Source organism: Tenrec ecaudatus, chromosome 9 (assembly GCF_050624435.1).
Source record: "Tenrec ecaudatus isolate mTenEca1 chromosome 9, mTenEca1.hap1, whole genome shotgun sequence".
In the NCBI taxonomy this organism is placed as follows: domain Eukaryota; kingdom Metazoa; phylum Chordata; class Mammalia; order Afrosoricida; family Tenrecidae; genus Tenrec; species Tenrec ecaudatus.
This window is the reverse complement of record NC_134538.1, coordinates 77974653-77992166: the sequence shown is the minus strand read 5'-3', so window position 1 is coordinate 77992166 and position 17514 is coordinate 77974653. Positions and strand designations below refer to the sequence as shown.

Here is a 17514-nt window from a genome sequence, read left to right as displayed (position 1 = left end):
CAAAGCCTGGGATCTGTTTCTGAAAGGTCTTAGTCACAACCCCCCTAGAGCAGGTGGGCTTTCCATGTGGGGGTGGGGAAGGGGTGGGGAAGCGTGAGTCAGAATCAACTTGTTGGCAACTGGGGTTTTCATCACAGCCAGAGCTGTGGGGAAGAACATATTTGCCTCATTTAAATGGGCTATTTTGTAACTCTCTGTTTGGGGGAGCACACCTCCTGGATAAGGGGCATGTACACCAATTAGCCCGCCAGAGCACAAAGTCCACAGTCAGCACTTTGTTTTGTTTTTTAATAAGGTTCAACAACCTTCATAAACTCAAACTTACTGCCATCGAGTCAATGCTGACTCATAGCAACCCTACAGGACAGAGTAGAACTGCCCCTGTGGGTTTCCAAGACTACAGGGGCTGGTGGTTTTGAGCTGTGGACCTTGCCATTAGCAGCCCAGCACATAGTTACTACGCCACATGGGCTCCTTTCTAACTGTCCCTCATCAGGGAGGCAGGGAGAATATGAAACAGGAATTGGAGATGGCAGCAAAGGTTTTACTGGAAACGAAAAAAATAAAATGGTGAAATGAAAAGGCAATCTTCCAGGGGGACAAAAACCTTTTAGCTCCCCTGTCCCCAAAGGGCACCACCAGCCAGGTTGGCCTTGGCAAAGCTGGGGCTGGCCTTGGTGTCAGTGATGAAGCTGGCCACGTGAGCTGCAGAAAGAGGGGAGCGAATTATCCTGCTGCCCCACAGCACTCCCACCCTGCCTTCACACACCAAATCTGTCAGTGAGTCTGGCTCCTGGGGGAGCGGGGGCAAACCATGCCCCCCACAGCAGCCTTCTAACCGCCTGGGCTGCCTGGGGCGAACCCTGGACTTTTTTCAGGGGTTGCCTCTCCTGAGCCGTTCTCCCTCAGTGAAGTGCTAGAGCAGGACACCTGCCAGGCGGGAGGACAGACAAGGCCAGGGAGTCTAAGACCAAGGCGATTCAAGGCAAGCCCTTTATTGCGCTGTGTGGAAAATGAAAACACAATCCAGCATCATGCTGATGCCCAGTCCGTGCACATCCCAGCATTTCTGGGTATCACTGGTGAAGGCAGAAGAGAGATCCTTACACAACACACTATTCCATCCATGAAATACAACTGCAGGGCCTTTCCCACCATCCTTCCATGGTAACCTCCCTGGCGCCATCGGTGAAAACCACCGAGAAATGAGTGGGTGAGTCTTCCAAAGTTCGCAGGGAGGGGTAGTGGGCAGGGAGAATGGGACACTTCAGAGAAATAGGCTGGATTTGAGAAACCTTATAATGCTCAAGCAGCAACGAATCTCAACAGTGGTTTTGCTTATCTCTTTGTTGCTTTTCCTTGACTTCAGTGCCTTGTCCACCACATGGTTCATTTTTTAACACATGCCCCAACAGTGTAGGTAAGTCTAAAAGGTAGGTGGCTGGGCTGAGGTTAGAGGGTAATGCCTGCAATGTGTGTTTAGAGATCTTTTTTTGGGGGGTGGGCGGCGGGAGGCAATGCAATGACAGTGGTGAGCTGTGAGATTGGAAAAAGGGGGGTTATTGAAAGGCGCTCTCTTGATGGACCAGAGTGATACATCTGACCCTAGGCGAGGCTTGGAGGTCCTGCTCCTGGGGCTGAAGGAAAGAACCCAGAGAAGCAGAGCGGAAGAATCGCACACCCTCTGCTCCACCGCTCAAGGGGCTTTGTTCAAGCCAGACCTTGGGCTTCTCTGCTGTGAGAGATGGCATTCAGAATCAAATTCAGACAAGCACACCACAAACGGAGCCTCTCTTGGGACCATTTTATTGACAATAAACCAAAAAAGTGAACAACAAACTCAATGACATCCAGTTGATTCTGACTTATAGCGACCCTGCAGGATAGGATAGAATTGTTTCTGGGTTTCTGAGACTGTTGACAGGAGTTAAAAAGCCTCATCTTTCTTCCTCAGAGAGGCTGGTTGTTTTGAACTGCCAACCTTGCGGTTAGTGGCCCAACATCTAAACCGCCCTGTCACTCAGGCTCCTTTCATTGGCAATGCTACCTACCTAAAGCCCACTGCCATGGTGTCAGTTCTGACCCACAGAGGCCCTCTACATAGGACAGAGTAGAATTGCTCTTTCGGGCTTCCAATGCTGTAAACTTTTTAAAAAGCAGACTGTCTCATCTTTCTCCTAAGGAGCGGCTAGAGGATTCGAACTGTCGACCTTCCTACTTAGAAATCCATCACTTAACTCACTGTGGCACCAGGGATTCCTACAGTGCTACTCACTACCATTAATGAGTTGTCTTACATTTCTTTCGGGAAACATTCTCACAGGTTAAGAAAAGACAAATCATCAGGGATCTGCCCCACATCTCCTTGAGATTACTGGCTCCACACAGCACCTCAGATAGTAGAAAAGAGAAATAAATTAAAACTAACTTTCAAAAAAGGAAACCATGAAAGTTTTCAGAGTTTAAAGGAGAGAAAGAATGGAGATTTATTGTTAAATCATGAGAAACTCTGAAAAAAAGTCTCATGTGTTAACTCGGAAATGGAGTTTTAATTAAAAGCCTCCAGGGCAGCGAGCATGAGATAAACATTAGCTGATTTCTTTGGGAAGTAAAAATGGCTTCCTAAAATAAAAAGGCTTCCTATGCATGAAATCCTAGAACCATAGTTTAACACTGAATCAACCGTTTTCCTAAATCGAACTTTCAACCAAGGGAGAATAAACCTATGCTCTCTTGTCCTGGAAGAAATACAAGCAGAGTGCTCCTAGAGGCAAGGATGGCGAGACTTCATCTCACTCACTTTAGACACGTTATCAGGAGGGAGCAGCCCTGGAGAAGGACATCGTGCTTGGTAAAGCGGCGGGGCAGCGATACAGGGGAAGGCCCTCAATGCGATGGATTGACACCGTGGCTGCCATGGCTGCCGCAATGTCCTCCAACACAGCAACAGGTGTGAGGAGGGTGCAGGAGGGAGTGGGTCTGTGAATCAGAACGGACTCAAGAGCACCGAACAACAACATGCCCATTGATTCGTTCATGGGCTTGCAAACACACATGCAGGCTTGCAAACATGCGCGCGCGCACACACACACACACACTCCCCACACACCAACACACCATAGTCCTGCAGTGAACTCTGCGCAATCCCCCTGACTGGCGGTGAGGAGCGAGACTCCAGGTAGCGCTATGTTGATTCCTAGGATGGGCCCTAGGGAAGCATCCTCCTCCAGAACCCAGGATGTCACCTACGATGGTACAAACTACACTGCAACCCAAAGAGAAATGGATCTCTTTTTTTAACGCACCAGAAGCTACCCATGAGGTAGATCAAATTTAGATGCACCCAGCCTGTGTGATCGTAAGGTGTTGATGGGATCAGGTATCAGGCATCAAAGACCCAAAACAAAACAAGACCAAAAAAAATCATATCAATGTGAATGAGGGGGAGGGCAGAGTGGAAACCCAAAGCCCATCTGTAGTCAATTGGACATCCCCTTTCAGAAGGGTCACTAGGAGGAGATGAGCCAGTCAAGCACCAAGGAAACACACAACTTCCCTCTAGTTCTTTAATACTTCCCCCCACCCCACCCCAACTATTAAGACCCCAATTCTACCTCCTTACATATCTGGCTAGACCAGAACATGTACACTGTACAGATAAGAGCTGGAAACACAGAGAATCCAGGACAGATAAACCCCTAATGACCAATAAGGAGAGTAGCAATACTAGAAGGGGAAGGAAAGTGGGTGGAGAGGGTAAGGGGGAACCAATCACAATGCAAGGTCATATAACCCCCTTCCAGGGACATGGACAACAAAAAAGTGGATGAAGGGAGACAGTGGTTGATGTAAGACATAAAAAAACCCCAATAATTTATCAATTATCTAGGGTTCATGAGTGAGAGGGTGGGGGGTGGGGGGAAGGAACGATACCAAGGGCTCAAGTAGAAAGAAAATGTTTTGAAAATGATGATGGCAATATATGCACTTATGTGCTTGACACAATGGATATATGTATGGATTGTGATGAGAGATATGAGCCCCCAATAAAATGATTTTTTTAAATTTAGATGCATCATTCTGCGAACTGCACAACTGAAACTAGACAGCCCTGTGCCAGGGATCTGGTCTCTTTTCTTCTCGTCTCAAGCGAAGGGGAGCTGGCCTGCAGTGGTCGACGGATGGAGGAGCGGAAGGGAGGACAACCGGAGAGTAAGCGGGACCAGTTGGAAGGGCAGAGGGCTGCGGGGAGCTGCAGCTGGGAGGGTGTGTGGACGATGGAGGTGGTCGTGGCGATGGTTTCTTGCACACACATAGTCTCAGAACGTGAGTTCCTGGGACCGTCAGTGAGAGGCATCCAGAGGAGGCTCAGGACACTTATAATAGAATTGCCATGAGGAATAAAGGGTGCATTGCAGGGTGTGCTCAACACATCGTTCTTGTTTGCTAACAAAAGTAGGGGGGCGCAAAGGCAAGGCAAGCCCTCATGACATGGACTGACCCAGGAGCTGCCTCAAAGGGCTCAGGCTTGGAGATCACCGTGAGGATGGTGCTGGACCAGTTGTGTTTCGTTCTGTCGTGCCTAAGGTTGCCATGGGTCGGAACCAACTCGCTGGCACTGAAGAACAACTACTAAAGCTTTTATGAAGGTTAAATGAAAAAAAAAAGTCTCATGACTCATGGTGACCTTATAAAACAGGATTAAACGGCCTCTGTGGTTTCAGAGACTGTAAACTCTTGACAGGAGTAGAAACCTTGTCTTTCCCCAGCAGAGTAGCAGGCGGTTTCCAAGTTCTGATCGCGAGTTTCACAGCCAACAGGTAACCCCACAGATGGGACAGAACCCAACATGCTATACAGCTCCATGAGGGAGCCCAGGTGGCACTGGGGGTTAAGCGCTGGGCTGCTAACGTTGGAGTGGGCAGAGCACCCCGGAGCTGTTCTAGAGGAGCAGGCGAGCTCATCTGACCTGTAGAGAGGTACAGTCTCCCAAGGAGCAGTCCTGCTCTGTCCTACAGGGTCACTGTGCTTTGGACTGGCTTGATAGCAGGGACAGCAGCACTAGGTCAGTGCGTTTTCATTTGGGCAAACACAAAGCGTGCGGAAAGGAGTCCGAACAAAGAAGTAAACGGGAGAAAAACAGACTCAGAAGTAGGAGTCGGGGAGCAGGGACCTGGCGGCACAGAACCTCTCAACACAAGTCAACTGAAAAAGCAAGCATGCCTCTCTTCACACTGCTCCCCGTGTGCTGCATGCTTTCCCATGGCCACTCCCAGGGACCCGGAGGGAGGGTCTCTATGTTAGGGAGTTAGCGAGGCCCAGAGGCAGCCCAGCGGGGAAACACCCTAGAGCCCAGGGCCTCTGCCTCGTGGTCCAGAACCACGCTCCCTTACATTCTCAACTTGGTGTCAAAGTAAGGGTTGGACATTTGGTCTCCTATAGATGAGTGTATGCTTTTGCTGCATATAGTGACAAAAAATAAATGAAAAAAAATTTAAATACTTTATAACTTGGAATAAGACAGTTATTCCAAGAATGCTAGATAGCTCAATTTATCATAGAAATAGAAATTTAAAAATCAGACCATCGATTCTATCATGCTGAGAAGACCTTCAACAAAACCGGATGCCTACCCTGAGGCTTTTATATTTACAAACCCTTAAAATAGATTATCTCATTTGCTCACTGCATCGAGGCGATGCCGACTCAGAGCGGCTCTACAGGGCAAGGTAGAAGCCCCTGTGGGTTTCCAAGGCTGTCACTCCTCATGGGAACAGTAAGGCCCGCCTTTCTCCTGAGGAGCGCCTGGTGGTTTTCAACTGCTGACCTTGCGGTTAGCTGCCCAACTCGTAACCACAAAGCCTCCAGGGCTCTTCTAAAATAATGTTAAAACTATCTAGAGTTCCGTTCCAAAGCCAGCATATGATTTGATGGAGAAGCACTGTAGCTAGGCCTGCTAAGGTCAGCAATAAAGGATACCCACTATCTTTATTACTTTTGGACGCCGAATCAGAAGGATAAGCCAAAGCAACCAGACAAGAGGATGATCGGAGCTGTAAAAACAACAACCAGGGGATCTTTATTTGCAGGTGACGTGGCAACCTACCTGGAAAATCCAAGAGAAACAATATTAAACACCTACACTGCTAGTAAATGATTTAGGAAAAGAACCAATGTGAAATAGCATCAGACCAGCCTGGCAGTAAACTCTGGGGACACTGACTCACGGGTAGCCTCACACACTGCTGGGGAGCATGCAGAGCAAGGCCCCCACTGGGTCAGGAAACCTGACAACATCTAACAAAATCAGACATGTGTTTGCCCTTTGACCCCTGCAGTCCCAGTTCTAGAAATCTATCCCAAAGAAGTACCGGCATTTCAATATTGTTTAAACTCATTCACTCACTGCCATCGAGTCAATTCTGACTCACAGCAACTGTATTACAGGACAGAATAAAACTGCCCCTGTGCTTTTCAGAGACTGACTCTTCAGAGGAGTAGAAAGCTTCATCTTGCTCCCACGGAGCAGCAGGTGCTTTGGGGCTGCTGCAGTCGAACACATGACCCACACCACCACCAAGGGTCCTGAATCTTGTTTGAAGCACCCTCGATCGGAAATGGTGGATGGTTTTCCAACCTGATAGAAATGGAGAAGCCAACACCAGAAACTCTAACAGGTGCTTGAGCCTCTTCCCTTCAGACACTAGTCATGCTGGAAAAGAACTGAAAAACAACCCGGGTCTGGGGGCACGGGTGTGGGGGTTGCATAATTGTGTGTCAGATTGAAGACATAAAAGGGTAGGGGTGGAGTCTAGCCTGTCTATCAGGCACAGCCTGATGGTGCCTCCCTGTGGGTGTGACCTTCTCATAAGGAGGGAACCTCCCCCCACCTCTCCGCCTTCGCCTTCCTGTTGATGAGCCATATGGAGACCTGCGGGAGCCCTGTGAGGCTTCCACCATGGTCTTCCTGAATTTTACATCACTGTGTGTGGCTTCGTGAATCTGAAGAGGGATTTGTGGACTTGAATTGTACTGGGCTGGGATGTTTTCTTGATGTACGAGTACTCCTTGATATGAAGCTCTTTCTTACACATATGAGTGTGTCTCTGGGTTTCTTTCTCTCGTCAACCCGACCTAAGACACAGGGGATTGATTAAATAAACTGACAAATGCTGGAACATTATGCGCTCTCAATGGGGAATTCCTTCGATACTGTATGAAATGCTCTCCAAGATAGGTATGTAGCTGGCAACAACACGAGAAGAGAAGCGTGGATGCAGCAATGCAGTGGTTTGTCTGAGCAAAGGACAAAGGAATTCAGGTACACAGACGTATGCATACGTGGGGGGGATAGTCACATTTGTGTATGTATGTATGTATGTGCATGTCAGTGCATGTGTACATCCATAAGGGAGCTTCAGAAGGTTTGTGGAAGAATGGAATTAAAAGTTAGTGGAAGGCTTCTTCCTCTTCCGGGGACACAGTGTAGAAGCATTTACAGTGGTTCCGTATCTGGCCTACCAGCATAAGCTGTCTTACAATACAAGCCCTAAAACAACGAGGCTGTCTCAATCGAAACCCTGGTCACAGAAGTGTCCCCTTTATATGAAGGAGGCTGGTAAAGCACCAAACCCTGCGTGTGGGGTGTGCCCAGGCTGGTTTCCAGGGGTCCGCGCTGTGAGACTGCGGGCCCCATGAGGGGGTCCAACACAAGACAGCAAGTCAACAGGGCCTAGGGCGGCTCCTCGTGTGCTAATGTGCCCAGCACAGACTGAGCATGCTTTCCTTACTGAGGAGCGAGAGTGCTGAAGGCACAGAGTCAGAAAGCTAAGTAAGTACAAGGGAAGCTTTTCTGAAAAAAAGAAATAAATCCAATTACTTTTTTTATTTTTTTAGGTTAATAGAAGTTTTCTCAAACTTTTTGAAGCCCTTCATGTATATAAGCATAAATGTGTACACACACACACACACACACACACACACACACACACACATATAAACCCACTGCCATCGAGTCGATGCTGACACAGTGACCCTACAGACATGGTAGAGCTGCCCTTGTGAGTTTCTGAGACTGTAACTCTTTATGGGAATAAAAACCCTGCTCTTTCTTCCAAAGAGTGGCTGGTGGTTTTGAACTGCAGATCTTGCAGTTAGCCGTCCAAAAATTTAGCCACTACACTTACCAGAGCTGCTGCTTAAATGTGTGAATATATGTATATGTGTGTGAATATATTTATGCATATGTGTGTATATATATTCTTTTAAATGAAAGAATAAAAAATGCAAAAGTGGCATAGGGGAAAAAGCTACTGTATACAAACATTTTTGGGGTGAAGACTGTGTAGTATGGCAGAGACCAGACCAAAACCAGGGATGCACATGGTAGACAACGGTGGAGGAGGGGGGGAAGGAAAATAAAAGGATGAATATAAGGAAGAAAAGGGAAGTGGGGGCATGGGGCACTAATCCACCCAAGGGGAGGGTATTGTTTATATCTCCACAGGGAAAGTGGGACCAGACTTCAACCCAGTGCCGCATGGTGTGAATGCAATATCCCGGCGTGGAGTAGGGAACCAGTGGAGAGGTCTGGGAGGCTGGCCCCAGCACCAAAAATTAAGTGGATTCCTGCCCCTCCCCCGAGAAGAATTTGTTTCAAAGGAAGACATTGATTCTGCAGCTCCAGGAGATGGACATATCTGATCAGAGCACAAGGGAGCAAATGAAGGGGGAGGAGGAGAGAGTGGAGCACAGCCTGGCCCACCAGGCCTTGAAGATGATGTTCCTGAGTAGAGCAGCCAGTCCACAGAGAGGACAACATGGCTGGCCCCACTATGAGACATGATGCCCCTCAGTGACTAAGGGCGATACAGGGGACAGCACCGGAGACACAGTGTGGGAATTGTACCTGACCTGATCCCACCACACCAAGGCAAAGCACTGGGGGAGTGCAGCGGAACAGCAAGGGAATGGAGTGGCAAGGTCCCCAGGGAATGCTGAAAGTGGACTTTGGGGGCAGGGCGTGGGGCCCCAACAGACTGGACTGGAAAACACTCCTAAGGGCCAACAAACGATCCTTGAACTGACTAAAAGCTTTTCTTTCGTGAAGTGTTTTGTTCTTTGTCAGTGGTTTGTTTTTGTTGTTTTGTTGTCTGGTTGTATACTGTTGCTTTGTTTTCCTCTGTCTTGTTTTTGGGCATGTTAGTGTCTCCACAGGTCTGTCTGAATAGGACAGGCTGGATGAACTATCTGGAGGAAAAACAATGGGACCGACAGTTCCGGGGGGGACTTGGGGTAGGGGGAGGTAGGGGAGTAAGGAAGTGGTGTTAACAAACACAGGGACAAGGAATAACATGGGACCCAAAATGGTAGTGAGCGGGGAGTGGCAGGCCTGGTGGGGAATGATCAAGGGTAAGGTTGCATAGAGAAGAGGTATAGCTGTAGCCCAGGTGGGGACAGAGCATGGTAGTAGGGCAGGAGGAAAGTCAAGGGTGATGGAGGAAAGAGCTAGGAGTTAAGGGGCATTTATGGAGATCTAGACAAAGACATGTACATGCAAATATATATATATATATATATATATATATATATGGATGGGGAAATAGATCTATGTGTCTATATTTATAGGTTTAGTATTAAGGTGGCGGAAGGACCTTGGGCCTCTACTCAAGCACTCCCTCAATGCATGAATACTTTCTTTTATTAAATTGGAATTCTATGATGCTCACCCTCCCGACACAACTGCTGAAGCCAAAGCGGGTGAACAAGCAAATGTGGTGAAGAAAGCTGATGGTGCCCGGCTATCAAAAGAGATAGTGTCTGGGGTCTTAAAGGCTTGAAGATAAACAAGCGGCCATCTAGCTCAGAAGCAACAAAGTCCACATGGAAGAACACACCAGCCTGTGTGATCGGGTGGTCCCGAAGGGATCAGTTATCAGGCATCAAAGAACAAAAAATCATATCATTGACTGCACACCTCCATGATAGGATCGCCAAAGACAAACGGGTGCATAAGCAAATGTGGCGAAGAAAGCTGATGGTGCCCGGCTATTGAAAGAGATAGTGTCTGGGGTCTTAAAGGCTTGAAGGTGAACAAGCGGCCATCTAGCACAGAAGCAATACAGTCCACATGGAAGAAGCACACCAGCCTGTGCAATCACGAGGTGCTAAAGGGACCAGGTATAAGGCCTCATGCAAAAAAAAAAAAAGAATATATATATATATATATATATATACACACACACACACACACACACACACACACACCATAGTGAATGAAGGGGGAAGTGCAGAGTGGAGACCCAAGGCCCATTTGTCGGCCACTGGAGATCCCCTCACAGAGGGGTTTAGGAGAGGAGATGGGTCAGTCAGGGTGCGATGTAGTACCGATGAAGAACACAGCTTTCCCCCAGATCCTGGATGGTTCCTCCCCCCAACTACCATGATCCGAATTCTACCTTGCAGGACTGGATAGGGCAGAGGTTGTACACTGGTGCATATGGGAGCTGGAGGCACAGGGAATCCAGGGTGGATGATACCTTCAGGACCAGGGGTGTGAGGGGCGATGCTGGGAGAGTGGAGGGTGAGTGGGTTGGAAAGGGGGAACTGATTACAAGAATCCACATGTGACCTCCTCCCTCAGAGACGGACGGCAGAGAAGGGGGGAAGGGAGACTCCGGATAGGGCAAGATATGACAAAATAACAATCTATAAATTATCAAGGGCTCATGAGGGAGGGGGGACGGGGAGGGAGGGGGAAAAAAAAAGAGGACCTGATGCAAAGGGCTTACGTGGAGAACAAATGCTTTGAAAATGATTAGGGCAAAGAATGTAGGGATGTGCTTCATACAATTGATGTATGTATATGTATGGATTGTGATAAGAGTTGTATGAGCCCCCAATAAAATGTTAAAAAAGAAAAGAAAAAAAATGATTAGGGCAAAGAATGTACAGATGTACTTTATACAATTGATGTATGTATATGTATGGACTGTGATAAGAGTTGTATGAGCCCCTAATAAAATGTTTAAAAAAAAAGAAGAGAGAATCAGCCAAAAATTTTCCCTCAGGAGAAGAGAAATAAAGTTGACAGTAATCAAAGCTAGACTTCTATGAATATACTTTGTTTGGTAGATTTAACACTTAAGGCTTGTCAATATTTTACTTATAGAGCAATTCTATGAGTATAGCCATGCACAGAAATCTATACATACATGTGCCTATGTCCTTCACAGAACGCTGCTTTCCAGGCTAAGAACAGCCCTAAAGGAAAGGGAACCTGCAGAAGGACATGACAGTTCTGGGCCCATTCTTCCCAAGGAAGAAGCAGTGGGGGGGGGGGGGGAGGGGGAGAGCACTGGGATGTAAAGCCAGAGGAAGTGCCCCTGTGGAGAGACAGCCAGTCATGACTTACCTCCACCTTGCTCTCGTGTTCATGGTCAGCAGCCGAGAAATACACAACCTCCTGCACTTCTTCTCTGGGACGCGCTGAATTTTTCCCAAAAACCACCAGGCCATCCTTGGCACGCGGCGGGAAGGCCACAAAACAGTAACTTGGAGGAGCCACTGCCATCCTGGAAAGAGAACAGCAGAGACAGAATGGAAGTGGGTCCAACCTGGACCCCTTCCAAACACACTTCTTCCGCTACATCTCACGGGCTAAAACGGTCAGAGTGGTGAACTGTGTGCAGCTTGCTCATTAGGACACCCCCGCTGGCAAGTGAAGGCCAGGTGGGGGGGGGCGGGCAAAATTACAGACGCCAGAGGGAGCAAATCCTGCGTAGGTTTCCATGGGTTTGAGGATGCAAAGATGAGTGACAGCAGGCAAAGGCACAGTGACGTAGGAGAGAGGAGAGGTGGTGATTGTTGCAGGCAGAAAACACAGACTGCCATCTGTCACTGTCACTGAGAAATAAATAACTACACTCTAGACCCAAGGCACGATCCAGAACTACGGACTCGTCGCTGCCGTGGAACGGATTTTGTATTTGTAATGGGAAAGGAGGCGTTCTGGCAGTGCTGTGGTTGGCCATTTTGTTGCTAACCGAAGGTTTGGAGGTTTGAATCCAGCAGCTACAGACTTAGTGATCCGCTCCGTCACAGCCACAGCCCAGGGAAACCCTATGAGTCATCTTCTTCTGGCCTCTGGGGTCACAGTGAGTCAGAATGGACTAGAAGGGACACACCAATGACAATCGGGTTACATGGAAAGCTGCCCCCTTTGTTATTTTTGCTTTCCTTCAATGATGTTATGTGCCTTTTGGTTTTCCACCCACCTCTCTAGACGCTCTGAAAAAACTCACTGCCATCAAGTCGATTCTGACTCACAGTGACCCTAGATGCTCCGGAGCTTGCTTATTCTTTTCTACCTGGCCATTCAGAGTCACCCCTGCTTGATCCTTGTGGTAGTTACATGATCTGTTGTCAATTTGAGACTTATGTGCAAAGGGGTGGAGTTTAGCCTGTCAATCAGGTTGCAGCTTGATGACCTCATTTAGAGGTGCTAAGGAGATAAATAGCTCGCTGGAGGCAGGACACATGTTCACTGCCTGCAAGACATTGCTGATGAGAAGCCATATGAAACTACCCTGATGCAGCCAGAGCCCTGGGAGCTGGAGAAGCCACAGGGAGACCCCTGCCAGCACTGAGATGCTTACAATTCCACTGGATCCACAAGACTTCCCACCCACTGGCCTGTGATCGTCCGGCATTATTGCATGTGTTTTGTGAATCTGAAGAGGACTTTATAGATTGGTATCAGACATATGGGCTAATATCAGACTTACGGTCTTGATCTGGACTGGGCTGGGATGTTTTCTCAGTATCCAATTACTCTGGTATAGAAAGCTCTTTCCTACACAAATATGAGTGTCTATGGATTTGTTTCTCTAGCTACCCGGACAAGACCATCCTTCTTTGCTCATTTGAGAGAGAGAGAGAAGCCCTGGTGGTGCCGCCACAGGTTAAGCACCAGGCTGCTAAGCTCAAGGTCAGGGTTCAAACCCAGCAGCCATTCTGTGGGTTGAAAGATGAGGCAGATTGCTACTGTAAAGAGCCACAGCCTTTGAAACCCCAGGGAGCAGTTCCATCTACTCTGCCCAACAGGGTGGCCATGAGCAGGCTCTACAGCACTGCGCTTGGCTTTCAGTTGTTAGTGTTTTTGTTTTAATCTACAGAGGAGTCCCTGCGTTGTGCAGGGGGGAGCATGCTCAGCTGCTAGTCCAAAGGTTTGAGGTATGTGTTAGTCTAGGTATGTTAGAGAAACAGATCCACAGAAACTCATATGTGTAAGAGAGAGTTTTATGTAAAAGGTAAGTGCATATCAAGAAAACATCCCAACCCAGTGCTGCCCAAGCCCACAAGTCCAACATTAACCCATATGTCCTACACCAATCCACAAAGTCCTCCATCTCACAAAACACATGCAGTGATGCTGACTGCAGGAGGAAAGCCGAGTCAGTAAATGTGTAAGCATCTCAGCGCTGGCAGGGATCTCCACCCGGCTGCTCCAGCACCTAGGGCTGCATCGGGGTAGGTGCATGTGGCTTCTCCTCAGGGATGTCTTGCAGGAAGTGAGCCTTGCCAGCTGAAGCAGGAACTGACTAAGGCAGCTGCACCCTGGTCCTACCATCACAAAGCAAGAGCCCGGAGAACTAGAAAGGTGAGGCTCATGGAACCATTTATCTCTCTGCCCTTCAATTAACCCCACATGTGTTTATCGGCCAGGTTGGCACAATAAACTTTAACTATCTCAAGGTGTAAATCCACTCTGAAGTGCCCTGGAAGGTCTGGCAATCTCGATCAGAAAACTCTGCCATTTAAAACCCTCCCAGGGCCAATCCTACTGTGGTACACTCGAGTTGGAATCGACTCAATGGCAAGTGGTCCCTCTGGGGAAATTCCTCAAGGCCCAAGACTCCCTCCTCACATAGGTGCTAATGGATGACCCACTCCTGGTAGGTCTGCCCAATTCCCTCTTGAACCCCCAACCCATCACTCAAACTGAGGTCCAAAGTGGACTCGGTGACCTGCATCCCCACACTAGGTTCCTTTCCAAAGGTCCCTGTTTCAGGACCCATCTTTGGCCACCTGCTTTCCCATGACCAAGCGCAGAGCTTCTTAAACCATCCCCCGACTGGTAAACCCTTCAGGCCTTAGAAATGTGCAATATGGACAAGAGCTGCCAGAAGCCCCTCGGGTCCATGAAGCGCTCGGTTCTGAATGAAATCTTGGTTCGCTGTACATTGAGAAACCTTTAACAATTGCTGACTCCTTGGACACCTTCAATATATGACCCCACAGTTTAAGAATCTGAAGAAGCCTTCCGGATCTTTGTCCACTCTTCTTCCCCTCACTGCCACCACGCTGCCCTCTGCAGTAGTCTCGAAGGACGCCACCCCATAGCCTCCACTGGCCCCGCTCCAACACACCCTCCGCGTTGCCGCCAGCGCCATCTTGTTTAAGGGAGGATCTGAGTGTTTCACGCCCAGCTTGAAATTCTCCACAGGTTTCTCACTGCTCTTAACGGCCAAACTCTGTGACCCTGTCCGTGTAACTGTCCTTGAGCCTGGAGACAGACAGACGTGCTTGCTAAAGTGGAGGAGCAGCGAAACGGAGGAAGGCCTTCAACAAGACAGCGGGACACCACAGCTGAAACTACGGGCTCAAGCATCGGAAGCATTGTGAGGCTGGCGGAGGACGGGGCAGTGTTTCGCTCTATTGTGCGGAGGGTTGCTATGGGTCAGGTGGGACCCAATGGCCCCTAACAACTACAGCAGCAACCAACAATCAATACTTGTCTCCTCTTCCGGCCAAACTCTAAGTAATCAGAAGGCAGCGGTAATGTCTCTTTAAAAGGCTCACCATTCTAAGCCCAGCTCTACAAAATGTCAAAGGCAGAGGGGTCCTAGTCAGTAGTGAACTAATGCTCTCTTTTTTTTCCTTAAGACTCCTCCACACCTAATGAACGCTCCACGGCCCCCTTTTCTCAGCACCAGGCCTTCAAGATCTAATTCAAAAACCTCTCTTCTTTCCAGAAGTTTTCTCTATACCACTTACTCACTTACTTAGCCTCCCAAAGCACGAACATTCCCACCTATTGCACGTTTAATGGGAGACCCTGTTTATAAGGTACTTTCTTGGCTACTTCAAAGAAAGCCCCCTGAGGATAAGCAGCCAATCCACCCAATTAGCTCCTCTTTCCCCAATCCCTTCCTGATAAGCACTCAGTAACTTTATCTAGTGAGCCCACTAGTGTATTCATCTCATCCAGGGGTGGGGTGGGCTCCAAATAATTTAACTACCAGCTCACTGCCCTAATGATCATGTAAAGTATAAAACATGATATGCCTAAAGGTAGCTCATTATCTCATGTAGTTGATACTTAAATTAGAACAATAAGAGAGTTACGTAAAACTAGATTATAAGAGCTTAAAATATTCATGAAAAATGAATGGCTGACCCCAAAAGCAATCAAACTGTTATTTAAGACGTTTCCGTATTGCTTCTTGCTTGGCGTCCTCACTTGCGATATTCTTCGCTTAGATCCAAACATCATCGGCTGTGTGATTGATCCTTAACTGTCTTTTCGCTGCAGGGCCAGGACCCCATTCCTTCAGAGCTGTGTCAGTTAGACGACAGTTATTGTGTTTGACGTATCAGAAGCAGCATTATCAGCACACTTACATCTAATGTTTTATACCTATGTGCGTTGGTCAGGGTAGATCAAAGAATCAAATTCACAGATACTCATATTTGTATAAGAAAACATTTTCTATACAAGAGCAATTGAATATTGAGAAAACATCCAAGCCCAGTACATATCTGATATTAGCCCATATGTACAATACCAATCTATAAAGTCCTCTTCAGACTCACAAAACACATGCAATCATGCCAAATGCAGGAAGATCACAAGCCAGTGGTGGGAAGTCTTGGGGATCCAGTGGTATTATAAGCATCTCAGTGCTGGCAGGGGTCTCCACGTGGCTCAACTCTGGCTCCATCAGCCTCTCTCCATGTGTCTTCTCCACAGGGATGGCTCACAGGTAGTGTGCATGTGACCCACCTCGAGGGAGCTACTTATCACCTTAGCGCCTCCTAAATGAGGACCTCGAGCTGCAACCTGATTGACAGCATATACTCCACCCCTTCACTCTGAATCCTCAAATTGACACCAGATCATCTAATTACCACATTATGGATGGAATGAACATCACTATTAGCATTTAAAAACATTAAGAGAATAAAGAATGTAAATCTGTGATTTCCACATTGGCTGACTGCCCAGCCACCCATCTTAGTGAGAACCCTGATTGCAAATGTCATTTAACAATTAGTTCACCAAATTAAAAAAGAAAAATCAGGTGTTCTCCTGAACCAGTGTGAACTGGCTGAATTCCATTCACTGGTCTCATCAATTCTACGATTTAAATTCGGTTTATTTTCTGAGGAAAATAATATTCAGAGAGTAAGGGGCTGGAATTCAAAGCCCAGCCCTGCCGCTTGCTATGCTGGGCAAGTCATTCTCTCTCTCTCTCTCTCTCAGCCATGGTTTCATCTTTTCTTTGGCAAATATCTTGCTTCAGACCAGGGTTCATCATAAAGATCCAATAAGATGCTGCATGAGAACAGTTTTTGGTTTGCAAACGACAGAGGCTGCAACGCACAGTGTTGTTGTGGTCAGGCACCCCTGAGTTGGCCCTGACTCATAGTGACGCCGTGTACAATAGAAAGAAACTTCGCGTGGTCCTGCACTGTCCTCACAATTGTTCTTATGTTTGAACCAACTGTTGCAGCCACTGTGTCAGTCCATCTTGTCCAGTCTTCCTCTGCTTCACTGCCCCTCCTCTTTACCAAGCATGGTGTCTTTACCAGGGACTAGTCTCTCCTGACAACGTGTCCAAAGTATATGAGACGAAATCTTGACATCCTTGCCGCCAAGACAGCAGTTCTCAACCTGTGGGTCAAGACCCCTTTGAGGGTCTTAAGAACGAGACACTTCTCTTCTATCTGTCTCCAGGCAGGTTCTCCCACATGCAGATTCACCCGCATACTAGTACCCTGTGTGATTACATCATAGAGCCAACCCTATCACATACACCCCGTACAAATACAGGTGTATGTGACAGGGTTGGCGCCGTAATGTAGTTATGCAGACCTGTCGCACTTATACAGAGCAGCTACTGTGTAGAGAGTGGCTACTGTGTAGAAAGCAGCTGCTGTGTTGAAAGCAGCTACTCTGTTAAAAGCAGCTACTGTGTTGAAAGCAGCAGTCTTGGAGGTAAAAGGACACTTCTGATGTGGTGAGAAAGAAGTTATCTCAACCTTTGCACTTTTTACTCATACTGTTGCAAAATTTAGCAATGTAGTTTATTGTTGTTATATTCAGACTGTTACTCATGCTACACCATGCTTCAAGACAAAATTTCATTTATTTGTCATCAAAAATCAATATTTCACAATATATAAGTATATATTGTTTCTGCGATTAATCACCATGCTTCCATGATGTTT

General features: G+C 47.6%; 1 protein-coding gene across 1 annotated transcript in view; it reads right to left on the bottom strand.

Annotated features, from left to right (window-relative positions):
* Nucleotides 1–17514, bottom strand: part of SCRN1 (secernin 1) — a 76501-nt gene that overhangs the window by 29096 nt on the left and 29891 nt on the right. Inside the window, exon 2 of the mRNA XM_075558228.1 lies at nt 11414–11573. Within this exon, the coding sequence (XP_075414343.1) occupies nt 11414–11572 (159 nt within the window). The 5' untranslated portion in view covers nt 11573. The remainder of the gene's footprint in view (nt 1–11413; nt 11574–17514) is intronic.